This window comes from Lissotriton vulgaris, chromosome 5 (genome assembly GCF_964263255.1).
Source record: "Lissotriton vulgaris chromosome 5, aLisVul1.2, whole genome shotgun sequence".
In the NCBI taxonomy this organism is placed as follows: Eukaryota; Metazoa; Chordata; class Amphibia; order Caudata; family Salamandridae; genus Lissotriton; species Lissotriton vulgaris.
The window spans coordinates 470,218,703-470,246,017 of NC_141693.1; the positions used below are offsets into that span (position 1 = coordinate 470,218,703).

Consider the following 27,315-nt stretch of genomic DNA (forward strand, 5'->3'; position numbering starts at 1 on the left):
CTACTGTTCTCTGTTCAGGTTCTTCGCCACTGATGCGATGACTTAGATTCTACTAGCCACTTCGTGCCTTGATGTGAGATATGATGCCATAATATCTTCTAATAGGTCATGATGATGTCTTCTCAAATTTCTGCTCGATAATCATAGTTTAGTGTGCACTCAGAAATTATTCTGCCTTACCAGGAAGAAATATTGAGTGAGTGTGCTGTTGAACACATGTCGGTTTTGCTGCATTACTTCAACGTTCCACTGCTTGCATAGCCTTTTATATGCATTTTCCGTTATGTATTGCTGTTCCAATGTCTTTAAATGACTAAGTTTAGGCGGGGGGGCTACTGCAGTTTTCCTCACGTCGCCATGCTTCTGTATTACAATTGGGGTGGGTGGGGTGGGGGGTTGCGTGGGGTTGGGAGGGGTGGGTGCTGTGTTCTGTGTTTTGTATTATTTTTCCTTATTTCTCCTTCATTCTCCTTCTCTCTTTTTCCTCTCCTTCCCGTATCACCTCTTTCTTCTCTTACCTGTCTCTTTGCTCTTGACTGGACAAGTTGTATCATGCATATGATGTGTTTATATATCTATACTCAGACTAAGCGTGCTATATCATCAGGTATCCAGGTATCTGGTGGTGGTTTTCGACTGTATCTCATCTTGAGTGGCAGAAGAATATGTCCTTTACATGATGCGCCGAATACCATGTTTTCCCTTGGGTCTCTTGGTACAACCATGACACATACACCATTGTAAATGTCACATAGAACGCTGTCCACTCCACTTGGTACAACCTCTCTTGATCGATTGAAAGTTTTATCCATGAATGTTAAGGGTCTGAATCAACCCGTTAAAAAACAAAAGATATTAGATTATTTGCGGAGACAAAAGGGGGACATTGTTCTGCTACAAGAAACCAAATTGGATGCTAAACAATTCTATACTCTGCGCAACAAGTTTTATACAGAGGTTGTAGGATCAGGTGCACTCGGTAAAAAGAATGGGGTTCTGGTATTATTGTCAAAGAAGTCCAAGGTAGAGCTACTATCATCCTCGTCAGATGAAAAAGGTCGCTGGGTTACGGTGAAACTCACTAAGGATAACAAGGAATTCTTTGTCACTAATGTTTACGCACCTAACACTAATGATTTAGAATTCTGGCAGGATTTAGTCAAACAGATTGCAACGGTTCCTGACACGGCGATACACATAATTGGGGGGGACTTTAATCTTCCGTTTGACCCGACCTTAGATAGGGACTCTAAGTGTACATTCAAGCCAAACAAATCACATAATGCCTTCATCAAACTATGCCAACAATTCCACTTAATTGATGCGTGGAGGATACAAAACCCTACTGATAGAGACTACACATTCTACTCTTCCCCTCACGACTCGTTCTCCCGTATTGACTACATTTTCATTACACAAAATGGCGTAGCAAGGATAGAGGATACTTCAATTGAGCCAAGGGTACTGTCGGACCACTCATGTATATCTCTATCCATCAGTAACATTAAACCATCCCCTAAACAAACGGCCTGGAGACTTAATGAAGAAATCCTACACAAAGAACAGAATAGGACTAAAATCTTGGAGGCTATTAGATCTTATTTGGAAACTAATGTGAGGGGGGACACCTCAGAACTAGTGCGATGGGAGGCCCTAAAAAGCACAATAAGGGGGGTGTGCATCAAAATCCGTTCAGCAATGAACAGGGATTGTAATGCGAAGTTAGAAGGGTTGGAAGCTGAGATAGCTACTTTAGAGAACAAACACCAAATGACAAGAGACCAGGAAACGTTCAATATCATGACCCATAGAAAATACGAATATAACAAGCTAGTGAGCGAAAGGGCGGGAGTGTGGCTGGATAGGAAGCGAAGGTTTAAGCTATGTGAATCTAATAAAGCCGGTAAGAGCCTGGCAGCATACTTAAAATTTAAAGTACAAAGGAATGCTATTAATGTTATCAGGGACTCGGCGGGAGTTGCTCATTCGGACCCTCAAAAGATATCCGAGGTCTTTAAGGACTTTTATGAGGACCTATACGCTAAAAACGAGTTGGTGATGGGGGACAAAATTCAGGAATATCTACAAGAATGTGTTCTACCAAAGTTAAAGCCTGAGGAACAACTCAGTCTGAATGGGCCGATCTTGGCTAATGAGGTGGAAAAAGCGATCAAGGGGTTGAAATGTGGGAAAGCACCAGGTCCGGACGGCTTCACGGCCAAATTTTATAAAAGTTTTGCATCGGACTTGGTTGATCCTCTTCTAAACCTCTTTCACGAATTTACGGAGTCAGGAGAAGTCAAAGGCACGTTGGCAGAGGCAACTATTGCAGTCCTGCCTAAGGACGGCAAAGACCCATCACTCCCAAAGAACTACAGGCCGATTTCCCTGATTAACCTTGATTGTAAATTATTAGCCATGATCCTGTCAGCCCGTCTGCAAAAAGTCCTCCCCACCCTAGTACATCCGTCTCAAGCGGGTTTCTTAAAACATAGACTATCTAGTGATAACACCAGAGTACTGGCCCATGCTCTAGAAAAAGCGAAGCTTTTGACGACCCCCACGGTGGCAGTCACACTGGATGCGGAAAAAGCCTTCGACAAGGTAGATTGGTCCTACCTTGAGGCAGTTTTACGCAACTTCAACCTAGGAGAGACGTTTACTAAACTCGTAATGGCTCTGTATGCCGGCCCCACTGCTAAGGTCAGAGCGGGCGGCTCCTTCTCTTCCTCTTTCTGCCTAAAACAAGGGCCCAGACAAGGCTGCCCACTATCGCTTCTCTGTTCTTATTGGCAATAGAACCCTTTTTGTGGCATATCAGACACAATGAAGCCATTGCTGGGGTTCCATTTGGTGATTGCACTGTAAAATTGACTGCATACGCCGACGATGTCCTGATCTTGTCGGAAAAAGCTGACGAGGCTATCCCGGCCTTGATGGACATAATTGAGGGGTTCTCTAGAGTCTCAGGATATAAATTAAACAAGGATAAAACAGAGGTTAAGTTACTAAACAACATCGGGGATAAAGGAATTCTGGGAACATCTGGCCTTACCTGGCAACCGAAAGCTTTTAAATATTTGGGCCTAGACTTTGAGAAGGACTTGATTACGACTCTGAAGTTAAACGAAGACTCAACATTAAAAAAGATATCCACTTTGCTAGACAGTTGGTCACCAAAATTCTTGTCCTGGTGGGGTAGGGCTGAGACTCTAAAAATGATGTGCACGCCTCTAGTTAACTACCTGGCTAGCATGCTCCCCATGACTTTCTCAGACGAATTTATTAAGAAGGTGGACAGGCTGTTCGGAGAGTTCCTATGGCGAGGGAAAAAAGCCAGGATATCACTTAAAAAGCTGCAGCTAGCAAAAGATAAGGGCGGCCTGGGCCTGCCCTCGTTTAGGAACTACCAAACGGCTTTCCTCTGTAAGCAAGGGGCCCTTTGGTTGGTTGAGGATACATCCTACACTCCAGTATGGCTAACTATTGAACGGTCGTTAATAGCAGATGCACCCCTCTCGTCTCTCCTCACCATGGATCTGGCCCATATACCTCACTCCAAATACATCCTTCTAAATACCAGAAGAGCACTTCTCCGACTTGACCAGTATCATAAGACTGCTCTGGTGATTAAGAGATCCACCCTACTCTCACTATGGCATAACCCTAAGATCCGGATAGAAGGGAAAACCCTTTACTGGGAAGTGTGGGCTGGAAAAGGTATACACATAGTGAATGACCTCTATGATAATGGCAGACCCCTGCCCTTTTCGACATTGCAAGAAAAGTTTAGCTTACCACCCATAGAATTTTACCAGTTCCTAAAACTGAAGGCCGCTATCTCCAAATGCCCCCTCAACACAGACTTACCCTGGCTTGTGTCCCGGCTACGAATACTATACCATGCTGACCATTTTGTATCAAGAATATATAAATTGCTCCTCCCCCTACCCAAGACACCACATAGGCTGACCGAAATTAAGTGGGAAGCGGAACCTAATTCCACAGGCATTGCATTAGACTGGGAGGTGATACACAACACCGCACTGACAAACAAGATATCCCCGATCCTATGTCAAACGAAATATATGCTGTTAAATAGAGTGTTCTGGACCCCCCAGAGACTGTTTAAATGTAAATTGAGGGATACGCCTACCTGTTGGAACTGCCATGAAGCTCCTGGTGACTTGGCACACATGTTTTTTCATTGTTCCCTATTACGAACATTTTGGAGTAAAATATTTACATACATTCAACAAGTGCTTGGAATCACGCCTGTCCAAGATTTCATATATGTCATTTTAGGTCCTCTGGAAACACAATTGCCGGACATTCATGACAGGCAATTGCTTGATATTATGCTGACATTGGCGTGCAAGGTCATTCTTTACAAATGGAAAAATTTCGACGAAGTCAACTTCAAAATGTGGCTGGAATGGCTCTCATTTTTAAGAGGGGCAGATAATCCTGCACTGCAGTCAGCCACTTGGAAGCCCTCGAACTAAAAACTCTGGACATCCCTGGATGCGTCATCCTCCCACTTTGAACCACCATGATATGCACCTCAACAATTGACTTTCCTAGACAGTATCTAGGCGGAATTTGAGGTGTTTGATTTTGGTTTTGTATACTTACTGTATATTCTCTGCTACGCACACAGTGTACCGAGTCTGGGTAAACCAACTACTACTGCCCTATGGATACACCTGTCCTCTCTCTTCTCACCTCTCTCTTCTCTTCTTCTCTATCTTTTCCCTTCTCTACCTCTCTTCCTCTCTCTCCCTTTTCTTATCTTCTTCCCTTGATTTGCTTTTTGATTATTGTAAGTGTCATGATACCAAGAATTTGTTCATTTGTACCTTTAAAGATTTATTGTATTGTCTTTATTTTTATCCTTATTCTTCAATAAAAAAGATTTGAAATAAAAAAAAAGGAATTCAGACTGAGAGGAAGGTGAGCGGGGAAGGGGGGCCACCGCTGTTTTATAAATCTATGCACCAGTTCCCTAATCCAAACTGCAATACTTTATTGCAGATGTACAGCGTGAATTGAAACGCTGTCTTTTCTACCGAGAAAGGACACCGAACGAAGGTCCTAACCGGCTATATTAATACAGCACAGACATACGAGGCCCGCGAAGAGTAAAAACTCTCTGTGCAGCGAAAGAAAACAGCACAGGTACGTTGGGCTCCCATTTTAAATATTATGTAGCGGACAGCAAAAATAAAGAATAGACTTTCACAAGCGCTATTCCCCATGTCTTTTAGGAGTGTGGAACCCCCGTGTGAGTACGGAGGACATCTCCTACAACCTCAGAATTCCCAATTAAAAAGAAACCTCCATGTTACCAACATCAATAGAGGTAGGAATTTTCAGCTTTTCTGTCTGTATAACAGACTGTCTTCTGAGTGGCTATCAATGTAAACAGTAAATATCCCTCATTCTACACATTAGGTCCACAGTTACAGAAAAAGGACCCTAGAAGTTATAAGCTTCGTTACACATATTGGCCCCGCGGGACCGCGTTGCCCATAGATCAAGGTAATAGGCTGTGTGACATCAGTCTTTTGTAATGGGAGCAATAAGTTTTCAGATCTAGTTACTGAATGATCTTCTTTCACATTTTTTATTCAGATTACCCTCAATGAAAGAGCCCTGATGAGAATCTGTCATTCATCTTCAGATTCGAAACGCGTCGGCACTTAAAGAAAGGGAATAGAAATTCATTGTTGATCGCATTACCAATTGTTTTTGATTTTTCCCTTGTAATGATTGGGTTGCTTTCTTTTGTTTTCATTTCTGGTAATCAAAAGTGAGAAATATTTCACAAAGGCAGAGAAATATTTCACAAAGAGTAAATATTTGTGAATACGTAGCTTTTGTAAAAGAAGATTGTGTAATATTTGTATATATGTTTGTCGTTTAAATGTTGTAAATATGTATAAATGTGGTTTATAAGTACCTTTCTCTTCCATGAAAACACAAATTTGATAAAAATGTAAACAGGTTTAAATAAAATACCTGCACAAGCTGAAGATTTTCTTTGTTTGTGCTGTTTTGAACAATTCTTTATACAATAATTTTCGTGGGGGTTAGCAAATTCCTTAATGCTCACACTGAGCAGTTCTTAGCCATGTTATCCAATGGGAGGTGGATAACATGGCTAAGAGCATTAGCTCGGTAATGCATGAATATCGCTGACTTTTCAGCGATATTCATGGTTTGCGGTGATTTTTATCGCATTTGCAATAAACCTTGGTAATACCAAGGTTTATTTGCGGTAAAAATCGCCGCAGCTCAGCAGTAAATTTTTGTCTCTAACCAAGCAATAGCGATAATTATCGCTATTGCTTGGTAATATGCCCCATTAATCTTTTGCATGCTTCCCAGTCTGGATTTCGCGCAGGCTTTTCTATTGAGTCCACATTACTGGGTGTCACTGATAACATCCGCCGTCAAGTGGATAGAGGTGAAACCGTGGCACTTATTCTTCTCGATTTAAGTGCCGCATTTGACACTGTCTATCACCCTATCCTCCTGAAAACTCTCCAATCTTGCGGCGTAACGGGCCTGGCCCTTGAGTGGTTATCCAGTTTCTTGACAAATAGGACCTTCCAAGTTTTCTCTGCCTCTTCCAAATCTGAAGTTTATGGGTCTCAGGATGGAGTTCCACAGGAATCCATACTGAGCCCTCTGCTCTTTAATATTTATGTCAGCCCTTTAGCTGCTATTGCAGAACAAGCGGGGCTCACGGTGTATTCTTACGCCGATGATACCCAGCTTATTTACTCACTCTCGACTAAATCAAATAATAACACCTCTCTGCTGAGATCTGGGTTGATAAGCATCGCAGACTGGATGCATAACAATAAACTAAAACTAAACGGTGATCAAACCGAGCTCCTTCTTTTTGGCAAAAATAAAACCCTCTGGGGCCCCCAACATTGGCCCTCTCAGATGGGACTACCCCCGATCCCTGTACAATCTGCCCAGAATCTTGGTTTCAAGGTTGACGACCAACTAAACATGAGGCAACAAGCTGGCAATGTAGCCTCTGTATGCTTTGCCATCTTGAAATGGTTGAAAAAAATACTGTGGATGCTTCCTTTGCCCACTCAAAGAACGGTAGTCCAAGCCCTTATAACATCTAGACTGGACTACGGTAACGTTCTGTACCTGGGAGCTGGCAAGGAGGTGATACACAGGTTACAGGTAGTACAAAATGCTGCCGCCAGAATGCTTTGTAATCTCCCAACAAGAACATCTGCCTCAGTCGCATTACGTGATCTTCACTGGCTGAAGATTGAAAATCGTATTAAGTTTAAAACTCTATGCTACATGCATAGGATCAATGCAGGAGTAGCACCACATTATCTTCAGGCGCTAGTGCATCAATACCGTCCCTCGCATTCCCTTCGATCTGCCAGTCAGCACAATTTTCAAATTCCGAGGATCAAAAGAACCAGAATGGGGGGACGTTCTTTCTCCCATCTGGCTCCAACACTTTGGAACTCTATGCCTTTCCTGCTTCGTATTGAACCACAGAATCAGAAGTTCCACAAGGACTTAAAAATCGGCTTTTAAATCAATAGATTTTACCTGCATTAGTTATTTGTTCCTTTTTTCATGTCTTTAGCGTTCTTAGCGCCGGGAAACCTTCGGGTAGCTGTTGCGCTGTATAAAATTAATTAATAATAATAATAATAAGCTTAAAATGGGCAAGCAATCGAGGAAGAAGCTTCATGTGGAGTCATCTTCAACCCATGCAAGGTCTCCTTCTTCTTTATGAGAAAAAGCCAAAGTTCATGATGAAATATCATAGGTCAGACTCAAAAGTCTGTTACCCATGACAATGAAGAAATAATTTCTAAGAGAAGATACTCTCGAATTTCTTCTGATTCGAATCATGAGGGTACAAATGTGACAGTAGAAAAACAACAGGACAGATACATTGGGAAGGATCTTTTCCTGGGAGTTTTTAGCATATAAGAGGGTATATGAGTTTTCCATATATGGATGTTCCTGGGACTTCAACTGACACCCTATTACGTCATCTCCAACACTCTCACACAGCTGGGCCTTCCTATTTATCTGCATGGGGTCCTAGGAAAATGCAAGAACATGAACACAATTAATATGTATTGCTTCATGACCCACCTACATCCACTGGTGGATATGGATACTTGACTGTATGGCTCAGTATCTGTAGGAACTTTGGTGGTCAGCTTGGTAGGCTACAGATCTATGTCTGAAGGTGCAATTTTGAAAGATTCAGCAGACAAAAACATTGACTCTGCTTTAATTAAAGTGTATATCAGAGTTTATTTGGCTCTATGAGCTGGTATTTATGCGGCATATTCAGCTCAATTGCGCATCACAGAGGTCAATGAATTATTCAAGGCTGTAGAGGGTCATACTTCATTAAAAGGGATGGAATGCAAAACTGAACTTCTATCAGACATCAGTTGTGTTTCAAGCCTCAGCCATAGCAAGTGCAACTTACATTGCGGCACATTATGATCTATTTCTAGTAAACTGGCATACAGATACAGCACTAACGTCAATAGTTCTTCATCTGCCGTTTGAGAACGGCATATGCTTTCATAGCAGAATTTGAAGATAAAATGCATAAACTGTTTGAGGAGAAAAACATTCTTCCTCTTCCAGGAAGCAAAAGTCTTTCTTCTCCACTGCTAGCAATGGGAAATCGTTTTTTTCCCATCATCCTCTTGAAGACAGCAATGTCAGTACCCGTCTCCTACATTTAAAGGAAAAGGATACAGTTATCGAATTGAATTGTATTGTTGATTTGTGTATGTTTGTGTATTTTTGTATAATTGTATTTGTAGTATACTTTTATGATTTTAAAATAATCGAATAAAGTATTTTTGACTCTGACTCTGATACAGTTATCGATGTCCTAAGAAATAGCAACCATCTTCTACTAGGAAGTAAAAGTGGTCATGTGTAGCAACACTGGCCACAAGTTTACAGTAGAAGGACACCTTCAACATTTCATAACAACCTGGAAGCAATCAACTTAGGACACCTAGGTTCTCCAAGTGATCAGATCAGGATGCAACATCAAGTTCTCCACTTCTTCCTCATCCTCTGGAGTCCGAACAATACAATGGATACATTGCCTGCCCAAGAGACTACTAGCAATCTTTCAAAAGATAGGCGCTGATTACGATGTTGGTGGGTCCGACACCTATGACCCACCAACATCTGCCCCTGCTTTCCGCCCACCACATTACGCTGAGGCAGTTGGAGGCATCAGGTGGAGGGGCCGTCTGCGTACTTCCAACAGGCACAAAGGGCCTGTCGGTGCATCGGAAAACACCATAATCCCCTAATGACGGCAGCTCCGCCATCAGAATTATGATGTTATTTTCCAACATCCTTTCCATGTCGGCCTTTCCAACATGTAAATGTGGTCGGAAAATTACTTTGAGGGCTCCTAGCAGGGTTATCCTGGCCCTCTTCTATGGGGTTTGGGGGCACCTAAGGTGCCCCCGTTTACAAAACTCCATTTCATTATTGTTATTGTGCTGCAGGCCTTTTCCACCCACCTCACAAGCTGCCCTAATGAAATGGATGTTTCTGACCGCCCTACGGGCAGTCGCATCCAAATTGCGAGGTCGTACCAGCCGATCTTTGTTCGGGCGGTTAAAGACTGATACAGTGTCCGTCCAACATCATATTAAGGGCCATAGTCTCTTAAGAAACAAACAATCCTATAAGTTCCGGTATCACAAATTAGATCAGAGGTGTATTCAATTGACTTCATGCTCCCCAAGATGTTGGGTATATTCAGGATGGCTGCAGACTTGAAATTCCTTAATTGTTTGGTAAAAACAGTGCTTAATTGAGATGGTGACTGCCGGTGGGGCCAACCGGTACTCATTTTGGGGACTCTTGCTTATTTTTCCTCATCAGATAATAACCATGAGCAACAGAGAGAAAAACACACAAATGGGAGAGAAGTAGGAAGAGAAAGACGGAAAAAGCAGTCGCAAAGGGAGAAAGCAGGAACCTGAACGAGTGAGGTAAAGGGGCAGGGAGATTCTGATAATGGACAGACAAGCCATTCAGTTCAAGAATAGGCAGCCTTGCATTAGCCTTCCCGAGGGAAGTAGCAATCACGGCCCTGTTCAGATTAGTCTGGCTTCAAATACTGCATTGGGTATACATTTCCTGCACCACACTTGTGAAAATGGGAAGCAGGGCAGAAGCAACCTGTAACAGAGGATGTGGAGAAGGGGGGCGTTTTTCCATATATTATGGACATGTCGGGTGATTAAGGATTACTGGCGCAAGATTGGGTCATGTATGTCGAGGGTAGTGGGAGATGAATTTATACTATCGCCCAAGGGATGCCTGTTAAATGTGTGGGAGGATACAAACCTGGTACAATAGGACCAAACTTGGGTTACCCTGGTTTTTATGCTGGCGAAAAGAAACATAGCGTACCACTGGGGATCTGCCCTCCCACCTACGCTTTCCGATTGATAAAGAGACATGGACTGGTGCATGGTGGCGCAGAAAACTGTCTATGTAAAAAGAGGATGCCCTAAAAAAAAGGGGAAACATTTTGAATAAATGGAACGAATTTAGGGAGAACCCATGTACGCCTCCTCTCGGTGAAACACCTTTGTCTCCAGCCAACTTAGAGACCATTTAAAGAAATTATTGGGACGACTGTGGGTAAAGAGGGCAATATCCCGGCAAGGCTCATTGGGGATGCCTTTTGGTGGGAGGTGGTGGTGTTTGGTTGTGTACGTAATAATGATAATGTAAGATGTGTTTCTGCTGTGTTACGATAATAAAAAGATTTTTTTTAAAAGAATAGGCAGCGTTTGTGTCTGTGCGTGGACATTTAAAAGCACCAGCCGCTGGTTTCTGAGCAGAGCTTTAGGTACAAATTAAGCACTGGGTAAAAACCATTCCCTTCAAAATGGAAACTTCAAGGAATCATAATGTTGACAACATCATAAGACTCATAAGCCTTCAAAATGACAGTTGAACCCAATACTGCCTATTTTCATATCCTGGTGAATCTTAAGATGGCTTAAAAAGTTATACAATTAAGTTTCATGGTACGACATTCCTGCCACACTTCTGTCCTTCTGTGCATCTCGCCCTGTATCATCCCTTGGACACCCTTCCTTCCCAATGTATATAGTTTCTTCACCCACAGTTCTCACCTTCAGCTCCTACCCTATTCCCAATGGTTCAAGAGTTCTGCCACCCTGCGGGTCTTATCTGTCTGTCAAAGTAACAGAGCAGCGTGTTTAACAGTATGAACCTTGTCTCTCAGACCAGCAACCTCACACTTAAGATAAGTTCAGCTTACTCTTTTTGTGTGTATGTCTATGATCATCTGAAGCATCAACACTGCATTTTGTGGAGACCAGTCAATGTTGCACAGGATTAAACTGCATGTCAGGGAGGGGTAGTGTCGCATGAGTTTTTCAAGGTTGGAAGCAGGTATGTAATTCGTTTGACTGTAAAGCTGTAGGGGTTGTGTGAGCCGCTGAGAAGGAAGGGGCTACCTGCGCATGTAAATACTAGTCATGCACATAGCACTATTTTCTTCAAATCACTGTGGAAATTGAGAGAGGCTGAAGTAGACCTTGTCTAAATCTAGTTCTCATGTTTGTTCCCCAGGGCCATTTGTAATACTGATGCTACTGTGAGTTACGTAGAGTTTCACAGCAGAGTCCACTATGCGGCTGTTAAAATATCAAATATGTCAGCATTGGTAGAAGAATAGGGTCATAAAATTAGACTTAGCTAAGGTGGCAAAAGACCATTGCACTGGCAGTAGACACTTCAATCATTGCTGCGGCTTTGCACTTGGAGCCTGGTGTCCCTTTACTTCTACAGCGCTTCTTAAACTTGGTACGTGGTCATGGTTTGGGTGTAAAACTGGAAACATTGTCACACTTTATCGTGAAACAGAATGGGACAAACTATGGGGCACCCACTTTGAACCCCTGGATGCATTGGAATAGATTTTTGTCTTGCAATTGATAGCTCTGCTCCTTGTCCCGGCATTCTCCTGAGGGCAGTGACATGACTCGGTCTTAGCGAGAACCCACAGAGAGAGCAGAGCCCAGAGATTGTTAGTCATGGGGCCCAGGCCTTTTTACCTGCATGCCAGGTTTTGCTGTCTTGACTGTGATGTGTCAATTTTCATCGAGTGCAAAATACCTGTATCCAGCATGAATGAGGTGCACATTGAGCATCAGTTATAACCACGGATTGCGAAACACCCATTTGGTTCTCTGACAGCAAGTTTCTGCACACTGAACAACATAACTGATTGGTCGCAAACAAACTGATCCAACTAGGGCCCTCATTATGAGTAAGGGTGTTTGAACAGGAGGGATAACATCTGTAGAAATTAAGGTACTCGGAAGTACAAGTCTCTCCGTCCCAGAACTGTCAGGTCTACAAACTCCAGATGCAATAATACTGGGCCTGACTTTGCTGCTGCAGGGGGAATCTGTACAGCATAGTCCCTGCCCGACACCTGCAGCAGCATGGATGGAGCACACAATGCTCCCCATGGACCAACAGAGGCCAGCCCAGGCCACCCAGCCAGGCCCCTTCCACAACCCTCCCGCAGACACTTTCCAAATACTGAAAGTGGAAAAGTGCCAGGTTCTCTGAGTCTGAGCAGCTATTCACTGTTTCTGGGGTAAAACATATGAAGAATTCAATGCATGTATACCGTCTGGAATCAAAGATAACCATACAACAAATTCCATCAACTCGAGTGGAGAACATGGCGGCCGGCTAGTAGCAAGTCGTGGAGGCTCCTGGAGTTGTGAGCTCCCTGCTAGGGTGTAACTGTGTTTTTTTTTCAAAATTGAAGATGAGAAGAATGCCTAACGTGCACTGAGGTTGATAGGAGGTGCGGCCCCTCCTTTGTGTTTCGCATCTACGAGTCCGATTACGGCAATGACGGCAGCCGTGGGATTACCCGGACGGGACTCCCACTGGACTCGAGCGGCACTGAGGCTCGGCAGAGGGCGAAAGGCAGTGGCTCGGATCTCCGTTCGGGGAAACTGTGGCAGAAGCAGCACAAGAGCGGTCGGTAGGCTCTTCTTCTAACAAGCTGGAAAGGAGTGCAGAGAAAGCTGAGAGTGCCGGTTGGAAGCCCAATAAGGAGGGAGAAATGTCGTATGGGGTCCTAACAACCAGAGGCATAGTAGAGGAAGAGGAGGTAACGTTCCCTCTAAAAAGCAGATAAAGGATAATCTGATGGCAAGAGGAAGAACTGTTCGAGGGAGAGAAGGGGTTATTCTGGTATGGACTGGGTTAATCCCAGGAGAGGGAAATCTAGGAAGAAAAAAGTAGATACTCAATTGCAGAACCTAAAAATCACTCCCTCACTGCGAACTTTCTTTAAGGTGTTACCAAAAACTCTAATACTAAAAAAAACTGTTATTTCCTCTCTGATCAACATCTCGCAGTCCCTAGAGGGGGAGGTTATCGTAAGCCCAAATAGGTTCAAAGCTTTGGCGGATGATCCACAGTCCCTAGAGGTGGCTACTCCTTGTACCCAGAGGTTGGAGGAGGAAAGTTCGATCTCAGCCACAGGCATGCACCCTCCCCCCCGTCCCCTCAGGCAGATGGAGAGGGAGGTTTAGAGACTGGACTAATAGTATAAGGTGATCTGAACAAGCAGTCTGAGCGGGCTCCGGGAATCAAGCTGGCGGCCTTACCCTCAATTCAATCATCATCCCAATCAGTCGCTGACTTGATTCAACTATTAACAACTGAAGTCAGGAGCAGATTTGAGACCTCCGAGTTGAATCAAATGGAGATCAGATCAGCTTGTGATAAGCTAGAAAAGAAATTGGATGATCTCACAGCCAGGATTTTGGTGTTGGAAACTTCAGTGAGAGAACTGACCCTCCAAACTGAGGCTAATAAGAAAGAGATCATTTTCCTAAGGGGTAACAGAATGGGTATTCAAGAAAAACTAGAATCTTTGGAAAACAACGAAAGAAGGAACAACCGTCGTTTGTTAAGAGTACCTGAGGGGGCAGAGGGGGATAATGTAAAATTGTTTGTGGCAAAACTGATCAAAGCAGGGACCCAAGTAGACTGCGCAGAACAAGAACTTATGAATGACATCCAGAGGGTTCACAGAGATCCTTTCAGGTTAACCGCAAATAAAACAAAACCTAGGAAAATCCTGGTCCACTTCCATACGTATAAAATGAAGGAAGAAATCCTCACTAAGGCCCTAAAAATTAAGACGATAATCGCGGATTGCATTTGTTTTGAGAGAAGGTCTGATGTGTCACAGAGCACGGCAAATAAGCAATGGGAGTTAGGTAAACTGCTTGACCCGTTAAGGAAATTAGACGCTACGGTGCAATTGAAATTCCCTGCTACTTTGCGTGTGATGCATAAGTACAAAATGCAGAACATTCGATGTGTGGAAGATGTGCGGAATTCATGAAGTCCATATCAGACGCAGGGATGAGTTAGAGAGGATTTGGGGTAGGGGCAATTATTACATTCCCCCCATACACTTTCTGTCCCTTTCTAAGTTTTTTTTCTGTTTTCTATGTTTTATTTTAGGTGATTTTGTGAGCACACGTAGAGAAGCAAAAAGCTCCAGCGGCACAATATAGTAAGGTGTTATGTATTCTCATGACTGTGGGGGGGGCCCCATAGGACTAGGCCAAGGAGGAGGTAGAAGGAGGGTTCTCCGGGGTAGGGGGTTTAGGAGTCTCGGGAAGGGTAGGGGTTACAGGGTGGGGAGCAGTGGGAGAAAATATAAAAAAATATGTCCTCTTCGCCCAACTATGTTTTTTTGCACCTCTCAGTTAATGGTCGAAGAGATGAGTGTTGGCCTGAGTGCCTGGATTGATATTTTATCATGGAACGTGAATGGGCTATGAGTCAAATACAGGCGGGAATTTTTTTTTCTTCAATATTTGAAAGCTGTCCCAGTCCAGATTATATTTTACAGGAAACTCATTTGACTAACTTGGAAATGAGAGATATTTTTAAGTCTAGAGGTTAGGTTCAAGAGGTTATTTACACCACTCAACAGCTAACTATAAATGGGGTGGCAATCTTGGTAAAAAAGAACCCGTATATTACGATAAAGGAAAGCAGAGTGTATAGGGTGGGCAGATGGGCCATTGCCAAATTAAGGTGTTACCACCAGATTTATACTCTAGTTGGATATTATGGTCCAAATATAGAATACCCTAGTCCATTTAGTGGCCTGCTGGCGGAGCTGTTAAATTTCGCAGACCCAGTTATCTTAGCAGGTGAATTTAAAGTGGTGCTAGATGGGAAGTTGGACCGCTCATCTAAGAGCAGAGCAGTAACACATAGTAGGATGCAGTCTTTAATAAAAAACAATATTAAACAGTTAGGTGGTTTGACATATGGAGAGAAAAAATGGGTGCCATGAAGAACTTCATATTTAACAACAAAAAAGATGGTCAACAATCAAGAATTTACTTCTTTTTGATTGATCAAGAGAAAAAGGATTGGGTGCAAGAAATTAGGCATTTAGAGCGCATCTGTCAGATCACTCTGCAGTAAATCTAGTATTAGCTCTATCTAAAATTTCAATACAGTGGAAATGGACAATGGACAGCACCATATTATTGAATGAGTCAGTAATTGAGAAGCTAGGCTTAGAATCCCAGGAGTTTTTTGTGGTTAACATGGACAGCGCCCCATTGTGCATTGTTGGGATGCACACAAAGCCTTTCTGAGGGGAAAGATAACTTCTATTCAATCAAATAAAAGTAAGAAGTATAGATCTGAGGCAGGGGAAATAGAATGTAATATTCAGCGATTCGAACAGCAGTTATCAGCGACTGGGGTAGAGCAGGGGCAGGGGCCGCTACAAATCTTTCTCCAAGCCCTTAGGATGGATCTTGCAGGGGTAGTTGAAGAGAGTTTACAGAAAAGATGGCAAGCAAGCAAACTCACCGATTTTGAATACGGAGAAGGGTGTGGAAAACTTTTAGCTTGGAAAATGAAGAATGATCAGGCTTTATAAAAGAAGCTGGATGTGAGGCGTCAGGAAAATCTCTTACGACTAGGGATGAAATAGAAGAGGCTTTTCAAAACTACTTCGAGAAGGTATATTAGGAGAAATTGGTAGTTACGGAGGAAGATGTGTAGGGTTGGCTGGGTCAGGGTGTCCCCCACAAAATCAATGAATCTAATGGTGAAATCATCAACAGCACTATTACAGAGAGTGAGATTAGGAAGGCAATCATGGCAGGGAAATCAGGCAAAGCAGCAGGTCCGGATGGACTACCTACCGAGATATATAAAAGATTGGGGGAGTTTCTCATACCAGTAATAGTGAGACTGTTTTCGGTTATTTTCGAAAAAGGAAGCGAGATGACAGCATCTTAGAATGAGACTCCTACAGGCCATCTTGTTACTGAATTGCGACTATAAAATATTTGCAAAAATACCAGCAGAAAGGTTAAAATGGGGTGGTGGGGGATCTCTTGCATGAGGATCAGAAAGGTTTTGTCAGGGGAAGGGGGATCCAGGACCCAACATACAATCTAATTGGGGCAATAGACATAGCTACTGTCCACAAAGTTCCTCTAGCAATTATTACTTTGGACGCCACTAAGGTCTTCGATAGCGTGAACTGGCCCTATCTCCAGAAAATACTAAGGTTATCTAATTTGGGCGAGAATTTTTGCAAACCATAGAACTGATTTACAAAAAAACAATAGCTAGGGTTCTGGTAAATGGAAACCTTTCTAGGCCATTTAAAATCTCAAGGGGGACTAGACAAAGGTGCCCGCTGTCCCCTCTTATATTTAATCTATATATTGAACCCCTAGCTGTAAAAAAAAATAAGGAATACTTCCTTTAGGTATAGGAGGTGGGAGAGAAAGGTAGGCCTGTATGTGGATGATTTAATGATTTACACTTCCAGTTGGCACATCTCAGTTCCATTAGTATATGATCTGACCTCTCAATTTGGGCGCATTTCAAGCTATGAAGTGAATGAACAAAAAACTGAGATAATGGCCTGAAATAAACAGAACGGAACCAGAGAAGCAGGCAGTCCTCTACGGCAGAACAGTGAAACGATTGTTTCCACCGGGAGGACATGACGAAAGCGCCCCTGGTTCCTTAATTTTTAAAGATAAAAGACGTCATTGGACGAGGAACACTGTTTAAGATACCACACGCCCATTTTCAGGATCCCCAATAAATAATTGAAGCGGGCCATGCATATATAGGAGAGAAAAACAGAAAAAGAAGCAAACCCAGCAATCCTAGAAAATACCACGTCCCAACTGAACCTCATTTGACTATATCCAAAGAATATTCTTAAGGGTGATCCCATTGACCCCAGAAATACGACAGACAGAACGTAGTGTCTTGATAAGGGTGGCTTAAAACCAAACCTACCACCGAAACGCGTTGACGCATTTCCAAGTATATTTCTTCAACTCGGACACCTGTGTTGATACATTATAAGACGGTGCATAACACATGGGTGTCAGATAGAGTTTGAATATACACCTTGTATTGTACAATTGGATGTCTTACTGTTGTCTGTCCCCCTTATTTGTATCAATTTTGCTGGTCAATTTTGAATTTCCATGTACTTTTATTATTATTGTCATTTTTTAGTTGGTTTTACTTGTGTATAGTGGTGCTACTGTCCACTTATTCTTTTGAATATATTGTGTAATTAATAAACTGTGATTTTTTGACTTTATATACGAATTGTGCTAATTGCTTGGTGATCTAAGTTGTTCAATTGAACACCCTACTCAAGGGAACCTTTTCTGTTTACTGGCTGGAATATAAATTTACAGCAAGGGTGCATTAAAAGGGAAATGAGATATCTATGGATTAGGATTACACAAAGTATCGAAAAATCCCGGAGGTTAATTTCCAAAAGCCAGTAAGGAAGTTTGTAAATTACTATTAAGTTGGTCTCATTTACCGTTGCAATCATCAGAAGAGTGAACCTTGTAAAAATGTTTATCTTTCCGAAACGTACTTTCTTATTCCAGAATATCCCCTTGGTTTTTAAGGAAGAGTGGTTTAAAAAGGTGCAGGCCAAGATCAGCAGTTTTATTTGGGCCTCAAAAGGTGTACGGATTGCATGGAAAAAGGTTTGAAGGAAGAAGGATAAGGGGGGCTGTGCTTACCAGACCTGTTCTATTATGCCGGGGTTTTCCTGTTAAAAATGGGAAGATGCTCCTGAATGAACCGGGCGAATCAGACATCGGGAAAATGTTTAGGGTGATGTTATTAGAGGTGAAGGGGGTGAGCAAGGTTTTATCTACAAATTCGGAGATCCTAGATTTTTTTAAAAGGTGTGTCTCAAGACACTACACTACTTTGCAGTTACGTGGTACAGGATCAGAAAAGAGATAAAACGTAGCTATTATAGTGGGCTTGCACCAATTTAAGACGCTCCTGGTTCCCCAGAGTGGGCTAAGGATAGCCTGGCTGTTTCTTTGAGGGAGGCAGGGGTGTTGAGATGGGAACAGGTAGTCGAGAATGGAAGTTTGGTTCCCTGGGATAAGTGGCAGGAGATTACCAACAACAGGTTACCGGTTCAAATATCTTCAAATTAAAAGCTGGTATCATTCTCCTGGGGTGGACATTGGTTCCTCGAATGAACTGGAGTCTTTGATGGTCGGCTATGTCCAATAAAAAAGTAACTGGATAACTGGTATTGGCTTACGGTGGACCTATCGGATGACGATTTTAGATTACCAAAGGACCTGCGGGGAAAGAGCTTGCCGGGTAAGCAGTTAGAAGACTTATGGCAAGTATCTTGTAACATTCTGTACTCCACGGTGCGTGCCGCAAATTTAAGGAGGAACCACATTTTTTGTCTTCACAGGGCCTACTAGACACCCCTAAGGATGTCCAAACTGGGGAATGGTGTTAAGCCGGGATGCCCAAAATGCTGTCAAGAAAGGTGGATGATATCCACATGTTCTTGGAGTGCCCCGAGATCCAGTGCTTCTGGGCAGATGTGAGTTACTGTATTATTGTGATACTTGGTAGGGGACTTCAGGTAAGCACAGTCTTTGTATTTTTTGAGGTCCCAGCACAATATGAGTTTTTATCAGCCAATGCAAGAAAGCTGGTCTTTTATTTGATGCTTCTTTCTTGTGGAGAGATTTGTAAAAAGCTGGATAAAAAAATGTTCCACGACTAAGGTAGATTGTATTCATTCTGTAAAGTATACAATCCGGCTAGATGGGGCATCGGAGATAAGAGGAATGATTTTTGGTCTCCGTGCAAAAATTGGTTAAAATCTTTTGATTTGAATATGGTCATATGATTATACCTTTATATGATATTACTTCACTACTCCAGTGGTTGTCTCACAGTTGGCCATGGTGGATTGAGTAAACCACGGAAGGAGGAGTTTTGTGTAAGTGTTCCAACCTTGGCTCAAAACAAAGATCTCTGGCTGGTGCTAATTCAAGGGTGGCCCCAGAGTATGTTCTTTGTTTTCTCAAGGCGAATGAGAACAAAAAAACAAAACAAAAAACGAATAATTCCATTAACTCGTAATGAGGGCCTTAGTCTGTGAAGATACTCACCCTAAACTGCTCATGTCAAATACACATACAGCACTTAGGATCCACTGCAAATTATGAACATACCTGCATCCCCTATGCTTGATATATGCTGTGCTACACTTGAGCTGTATTGATGCACAGACATAACTGACGGTTACTGCACTTTACTGGACTACTGACATTTGTAAGTACATACAACTCTTAGCACTGACCGGACATTGTATTTATTGTTAGCTGTCTATCTATTAACTGTATCTTAGTTTCCAAATCCATCAAGAGCAATCCTTGCAAGCCAACTACCAATGCATGATTGGTAGTGGGCTTGCAAGAATACAAAATTCTGATGAACAAGATTTTGCCCTTAGAACACACCTTTTGTTCTATTAATTTTATTCCTGTCTGTTATTAATTTGCTGATTTTGTCTACTTTATTGCTGACTTCTTATGGAGGTCAAGTTTATTAATTTGTTAATCCTCTATGTTTGTACCTCGCTCATATATGTTACAGGTTCTTGATCTCACACCTATCTCTTACCTCCCCTTCAATTAAACTCCGATACCCTCTCGGGTCATGGTCACGCTATATAAAACTTAATAAATAAAATAAATTAATACCCACTACGAGCAGAAGCCTTGGCAATGAAAATGCCTTATTCATAGTTCTTGGGGTTCCTGGAGAATCAAGCAATGTCTGGTCCAAAGTTTGCACATTAGGTAAGAAGTTCTGTAGGACCAAGAGAACTGGCCAGAAAATGACACTGTGCCCCCTTCACAATATCGCTGCAGGCACATTACCTATGCAGTGTAAACTTCTGTTATACCTCCTGCAAGATCCACTTCACTGTCATTGTCCTGCAGTCCTTACCTATGCTCGCTTTTCTCATCCTCGCCAGGTAGCAGTGCAGTCTGGTTTTGGGGACTATCGAGTCCAGTGCTGTTACACCTGCGCTGAACGACTACCGGTTTACCTACAGAATGAGAATACAGAAAAGGAAAAATGTTATGCACACTGACCCTAACCCTTCTTGTTGCAACCCCACCTTCATATCTTTCACCTATATCTCATCACTAAACGCACCGCACATGTAATGCCAACTGTATATCACTGAATTCAAACTTCTGGCAAAATTGTAACTTTTTCTTTCTCAGAAGTTCACAGAAAGTTTCAAAGTTTCATCAAAATCATAAATATATATAACTTTCAAATATTTTCATTTCATTTCATAAAATCTTTATTTCGGCGCATTTTGCCATAAAAGAGTACAAAACAATAAAACAACATTCACGGATGATGATACAGTTCATTAGTGCAAACAGAGAGACTAATCAAAAACATACGCACTAGGATAATACATAATTTCATTGTGGCAGACCCTACCAATAAATAAGTATCATTCATTAAGGGTCAAGAGCCTACGCTTATGCCACATAGCTGCCAGATATTGGGAAACAGCAAATACAATATACCTATTCATATAAGTTTTTAAAATTCTAAAAGCATGCATTCACTGTACAAAGCCCAAATTTCTACAAAGTGGTAAGAGTCAGTACTTCCTGGATTTGCTGTAAGCTGGAAAAAAGAAGAGAACGTGGAGTTCATTTTCTGTGTCACAGCTACATCCAGGACAGTTCTTGTGTGCATTAACTTACCATTTACTAGTAAAGGCTCTTAGAGGTAGAGTGCCATATCTCCATTGAAGATAAAGTTTCCTGGCTACAATAGAGTAGATATCATCCATGAAATCCTCAACTAAATAAGAAACTTTAATTGTTAAAAAAGAGTTAGTTAGGGTGCCGGCACGGGTGTCAGACAAAGCAGCAGTAAGTTGATTATCCACTAAAATCCTGGTAAGCGACTTGCGCGAAACCTCTTTGCAACTCCTCTCAGGATCATGCCACAAGGCGGGTAATCCCACTCTTACAAGTTCCCTCCTTATGAACATGAGCCAGGGAATTTTGGCTGCACTAGGATAAGTTAGTATTTCCTTGGGTTCTAGCCTACAGTTACACAGCTCTGGCGTTACCCAGAGTCTACGCCAGAACCTAAGGGGTTTAAGCGCCAGTTCATCTTCAATAGATCTCAGCCCCAGGTCAAGCCTTAGAGGGAGTAACGGAGTACTTTGTGGGAGTGCCAACAGCTGTCCAATAAATGTATTTTCAGTTTTAACAGTTTCAGGCCTACACGAGTTTCCCCACAGCTCCCCACCATAGAGAATTGCACCTCTTGCCTGTGTTTTGTAGATCTCCAGAGGGGGACTAACTGGTTTATAGGTAGATGAATTGGAAAGCTTAAGTATTCCACCAGCAAGCTGGGCCAGTTTCATTTGTGACGTTATTTGTTGGGGGCCCCATGACAGGTTTTCATTAATGGTGACCCCCAAATAATCGAAGGTCGTCACCCTTTCTAATCTGACTGGGCCTAAGCTAGGATTCGGCCAGGTGGTTACAGGTGGGTTGAAGATCATAAATTTCGTTTTACCAGCATTGATCTCCAAACCACGACCTCTGCAAAAGTCATCGAAGCCGTCCAGTATGCGCTGTAGCCCCATAGGAGACTTGGAGAGCAGCAGGGTGTCGTCTGCGAACATGATCGTTGGCACCCTGCTGCCTGCCAGCCTTGGGGCATCATTATGGAGAACACCGTCTAGATGGGCGATTACCCCGTTGACGTATAGGCAGAACAGGAAAGGTGCCAATACGCACCCCTGCCTTACCCCCCTGCCAACAGGGAACTTGGAAGACAGCGCCCCATTCTTCCCATATCTAACCTGCACGAAATTCTCCGCATGGAGCCTCATCAAAATGGTTAAAAGTTGGGGCGGAATGCCCAATTCTTGGAGCACAGTCCACAATTTCCCCCGGGGCACTAGGTCAAAAGCAGAGCGGAGGTCCACAAACACCATATAGAGGCTACCACCCTCTATATTTACCGTTTTCCAGAATAGTAGAATTAGGCGAAAGATTTGATCTGTCGTGGAAGTGTTCCTCCTAAACCCCGCTTGATACGGACTGAGGATTGCATGCTCCTCAATCCAGTCCTGCAGGCGGTCTAAGATGAGCCACGCAAACATTTTTTGCGGGACATCGATAAGGCTAATGGGCCTGTAGTTGACTGGGAGCAGAGGAGAGCCCTTCTTAAAAATCAATATTTGGTTCGATAGCCGATCTCGGTTCTCCACAACCGACATTGACTATCGACCAAAATCTCCGCACTTCCCTTGATTTAAGGGGGTCGGGTAGGCTGGTCCACTTTTCTTGATCCCACTCCTGATTTGCGTGTTTCATTACCTCTTTATACTCTTGTCTCAAAACTCTAATCTGGGGTTTATTACTGCCCGAGCTTCAGGGCCTGAACTAGCTTAGTCTTCGCCTTTCTGCATACAGCATTATACCATGAAGATGCCAGCAGCCCTTTTTCTCCTATTAGCCACCTGTGGATTAAAAACCTCAGCTAAATTGGATACTATATCCATATTGAGTGCCTGCATTTTATCATTAAAATCAGAAGGAGGGGTTGTATATTCAAAACATCCAGCTCCTCAAGCAAGGGTACAATTATATTATATATGTTGCAAACTTCTTCTGGGTTTGCCGCAATTTTTTCCCATCTAACCCTGCGTCTGTCGTTTGACAATATAGCCCTTTCTCCTAGGGCCTCGTGATTTACCAAACCATTTTCACCTGGGCCAGGAAAAGCCAACTCCAGACTTAAAGCATTATGGTCACTCTCTACTCCACTGTTTACCTTAAAATCAATGACCTTGGACCATAGCCGCGTCTCAACCATAATATAGTCGAGGCGAGACTTCTGTCCCATTTTATTAAAGGTAGACTTTGCTGGTATATCTGAAGGCGTACGGCCATTACAGGCCCTGATAGAGTGGTTCAAAGTTAGGGCCGTGATCTGTATTGCTAGGGGGGACCAGGTCTTTGGGGATGGCGATTGACTTGCTGGAATAGCCCAGTGACCATCCTCTTCCATAAGAACACCCTCATTCAACCCAATTAGAGGCTCAAAATGGCAGTTCAGGTCACCCCCCACCAGGAGATGGATTTCGCCAGAGAGAGTGTGCAGAAAACGCAACAACTCATCAATGGTGCTCGACTTACTGGCTATGCTTACAGGTCGAGAGTAGACGTTCACGAGGGCAAGCTTAAAAACATTTGGCCATTCCAGCACTACGCACTGGACATCGTCTGAATGGGTGGGCAAAGTCTCCGCAGTACAGCCCAGATGAGCGCCGACACGGATGGTGAGGCCTCCTGACGGTCGCCCCTCCCCCCCCCCCCATCGGGCAGGTACATGGAATGCAGCATATCTTACACGAAGTTGTTCATCACGAGCCCAGGTCTCTTGAAAGAGGCAAATGTCACTCTTGTCCACCAAGGAACCACACTCAGGGCAAGCCATTTTATTAGGTAAGCTTGCAACATTCCAGGATAATATTGTCACGGAGCTCAGATTTGTGCCATTGGGCCTGATGTCTCCACTCCCCGTTTGGGCACCTACACTCGGACATGTCTGGGAAGAGTCCAATGTGCCACTTGTCACAGTTCTCCCAGGTGGGTCAGCACTACTAACTATGATTGTACCTAGATTAGGCAAGTAGGGTTCTGGGGAGTCGCAGGTTAATTTGGTTGCTAGCTAGTTCCTTGGATCCCTCATGGTGTATGTTGCTCGTACTTCTAGAGTTACCGTTAATACCATGGCATCTATGCTGCAGTCAATCCACCATTTCCAGGCAACTGTACCTATGTTGAGTGTGTATGTCACTAGATACATGTGGTTGAGCAAGCCGCCCTCTATCGACCCTGCCCACTCCCCGGTGTTCTACTCGGGTCCATTCACCCTCCCTGCCTGATATATGGGGCGGGGGATAGAAATATGACAATGGGAGGGGTTGAATAGTTGACCCATGAATATCATGCATCCAATGACAGATATGCCCCTTGGTCCGTGGGTCCTTAAAATTAACCAACACACAGTCGCCCTTTATGGTTTTTAGCCTATGCCCAACCCAGGAGAGCCTACGCACCATCAAGATTTCACTGGTAATGTGGCTGGGGAGCGGTCTATTTTTGTTAAGCCAATCAGAGACTTTGTTTTTTAGAGATTTAAGATTCCCTACTGGCGTTGCTTAGTTCGGGAACCCCCGCTAGGACTACCAGATACGGGCTGGATTCTGGGGGCAGGTCGATTCTAGTTTCCTCAGAGGAGCCCACATCGGGTAGGACCTGACAGTCCTCCTTTGGCTTTGCAGCATTGACCCCTGTTGGTGTGTTAACAAGTGGAGACACAGGCGCCGCTGGCATAATGATAGGTGCACTAAGAGGTTGTAGTGCTAGTGACAGTACAGATTTTTGTGGTACAATCCCCCCCTGAACAGTGTTCGTATCTGCGTTACCCAGAGACTGCACACTAGACTTTATACGGACCACAGTCTCTAACGATGCTTTTTCAATCTTGGCCAACCGCTGCTCAATCTGCACTAGTCTGTCTTCAAATGGCTGGAGAGAAGATCTTAGTAAGGTGCCCAGTTTTTCAAGAGAAGGATCCTCCGTTGTAACAGTTGCATTCATGAGGTTGACCTCTCCAGGAGGGTTTACAGTCTGCGGTAGTGAGCCATTTTTATCCATTACCTTCAAAAGCCCGGGGCCCTGGCCCTTGGGAGTTGTATCACTATTACATGTGCGTTTAGCGATTTTGGGCTTCCTGCCACCAGCGGCAGCAGCCGGCCCTCCCTTCCTCTTCGGTATCGCCCCCTCGCGTCTCCCCCGCAGCTGCTTGGTGTTTGGTCTTTCAGGAGAACTATCCACTGTTGACACTGCGGTAGACTCTATTACTGCTGATAGTTGAGACCCATCCGCTAGAGACGTGTGACCCTGGTCCTGAGGGGTTTCAGGAGCATGTACAGTTATGGGGACTTCAGTAATAGTAGGGCGCAAAGTAAGCTCTGGTGTTCGAGCATTTGTGAGGTAGCCCAAAGAGGATCTTTTAGCTAAAGCAAGGTCTTGCGAGAGGCGGCGTTCCAATAGAATTATTTCATGGTCAATAACTGAGTTTGCTCTGATGATGAAATTATCAAGCGTCCCTGTTACATATCCACTCGCGATCGCTGTCTTGCTCCTACTTTCGCGCCCTGACATTTATTTATTTATTTGCGAGTTTGTACCGCGCTAGACTCGACTCCCGGAGGAGTATCTCCGCGCCTTTGACAGCCACAGCATAAATAGGGGGGCAACCAGCTAAGAAGCATTCTGACTTTGAAATAGGAAAGTTTTAAGTTGCTTTCTGAAAGGGAAGTGCTCTCTGCATTGAGAGACTTGGGGAGGCTGTTCCATAAGGAGGGTCCTGCCACAGATAAAGCTCTGGTCCCATGTCTGGCTTTCTTAGCCCTGAGTACACAGAGCAGGCCTTGCTCACTTGACCTAAGGGAGCGGGTAAGGACATAGAGGATGAATTTATTTGCCAAGTATGTTGGCCCAAGTCCATTTAGGCTTTTGTGTATTATGCAGCATATTTTGAATTTGGCCCTCTGTTTGACTGATAGCCAATGTAATTTCTCCAGCAGGGGTTTAGAAGGGGTTCGAGGAGGGGCGTTCAATACTAGGCGGGCAGCGGTGTTCTGAACCACCTGGAGTCTTGCCATTACTCCTTCATTTGCAGACAGTAGCAGGCCATTACAGAAATCTAATCGGCTCAGGACCAGTGCCTGTACCAGAGTCCTTCTAGTAGAGTCAGGAAGCAATGGGAACACTTTCCGTAGCAGGCCAATGATGTGGAAGCAGGAACCCACCACGTGGTTGCCATGTTGTTTCAATGAGAGATCCTGATCTAATCGCACTCCCAGGTTTTTTACTACCTGTTTGGGCTCAGGGACTGGGCCATGATCTAGTGGCCACCAGTCCAGAGTCCACAGGAGTTTGGCTTCACCGAACAACATTGTTCTATCACCACTCGAGATTCAGGCAAGTACTTACAGTGGGTCACGATGATGAGACTATGGAAGAAGCCAGATGAAAGAGGGGTGGCCCGGTCCGGTCTCCTCCGGGCTTAAACGGGCCCGCCCGGCGCGCGCCCGCGTGCGTTTCGCGCAGCGGAGTGCACGGACAAGGAAATAGAAGCAAGTGGGAGGGACGGGAAGAGGCACACAACTGCAAGCAACACAGACTGCTGGTCCTCGCAGTCCCGTCACTTCGAAAATGCCCCTGAGTCCAGAGTTCAACACACCACCTCGAGCGGCTCCCGCGGAGCGGGCCGCGAGTAGCTTTTTAAAGTCCCGGCGTGGAAGGGCGGGAGGAGGCACACAGCTGCAAGCACCACGGGCTGCTGGTCCTCGCAGTCCCGTCACTTCGAAAATGCCCCAGAGTCTAGAGTTCAACACACCACCTCGAGCGGATCCTGCGGAGCGGGAGCCGCGAGTAGCTTTTTAAAGTCCCGGCGTGGGAGGGCGGGAAGAGGCACACAGATGCAAGCAACACGGGCTGCTGGTCCTCGCAGTCCCGTCACTTTGAAAATGCCCCAGAGTTCAACACACCACCTCGAGCGGCTCCCGCAGAGCGGGGTCCGCGAGTAGCTTTTTAAAGTCCCGGCGTGGGAGGGCGGGAAGAGGCACACAGCTGCAAGCAACACAGGCTGCTGGTCCTCGCAGTCCCGTCACCTCGAAAATGCCCCAGAGTCCATAGTTCAACACACCACCTCGAGCAGCACCTCTAACTTTAACTTTAA

The 27,315-nt window shown here is 44.0% G+C and overlaps 1 protein-coding gene across 1 annotated transcript in view; it reads right to left on the bottom strand.

Moving 5' to 3' along the window:
* The window catches only part of ARHGEF19 (Rho guanine nucleotide exchange factor 19), a 399,335-nt gene that overhangs the window by 166,087 nt on the left and 205,933 nt on the right, over positions 1–27,315 (bottom strand). Inside the window, exon 4 of the mRNA XM_086921910.1 lies at positions 20,452–20,554. Within this exon, the coding sequence (XP_086778036.1) occupies positions 20,452–20,554 (103 nt within the window). The remainder of the gene's footprint in view (positions 1–20,451; positions 20,555–27,315) is intronic.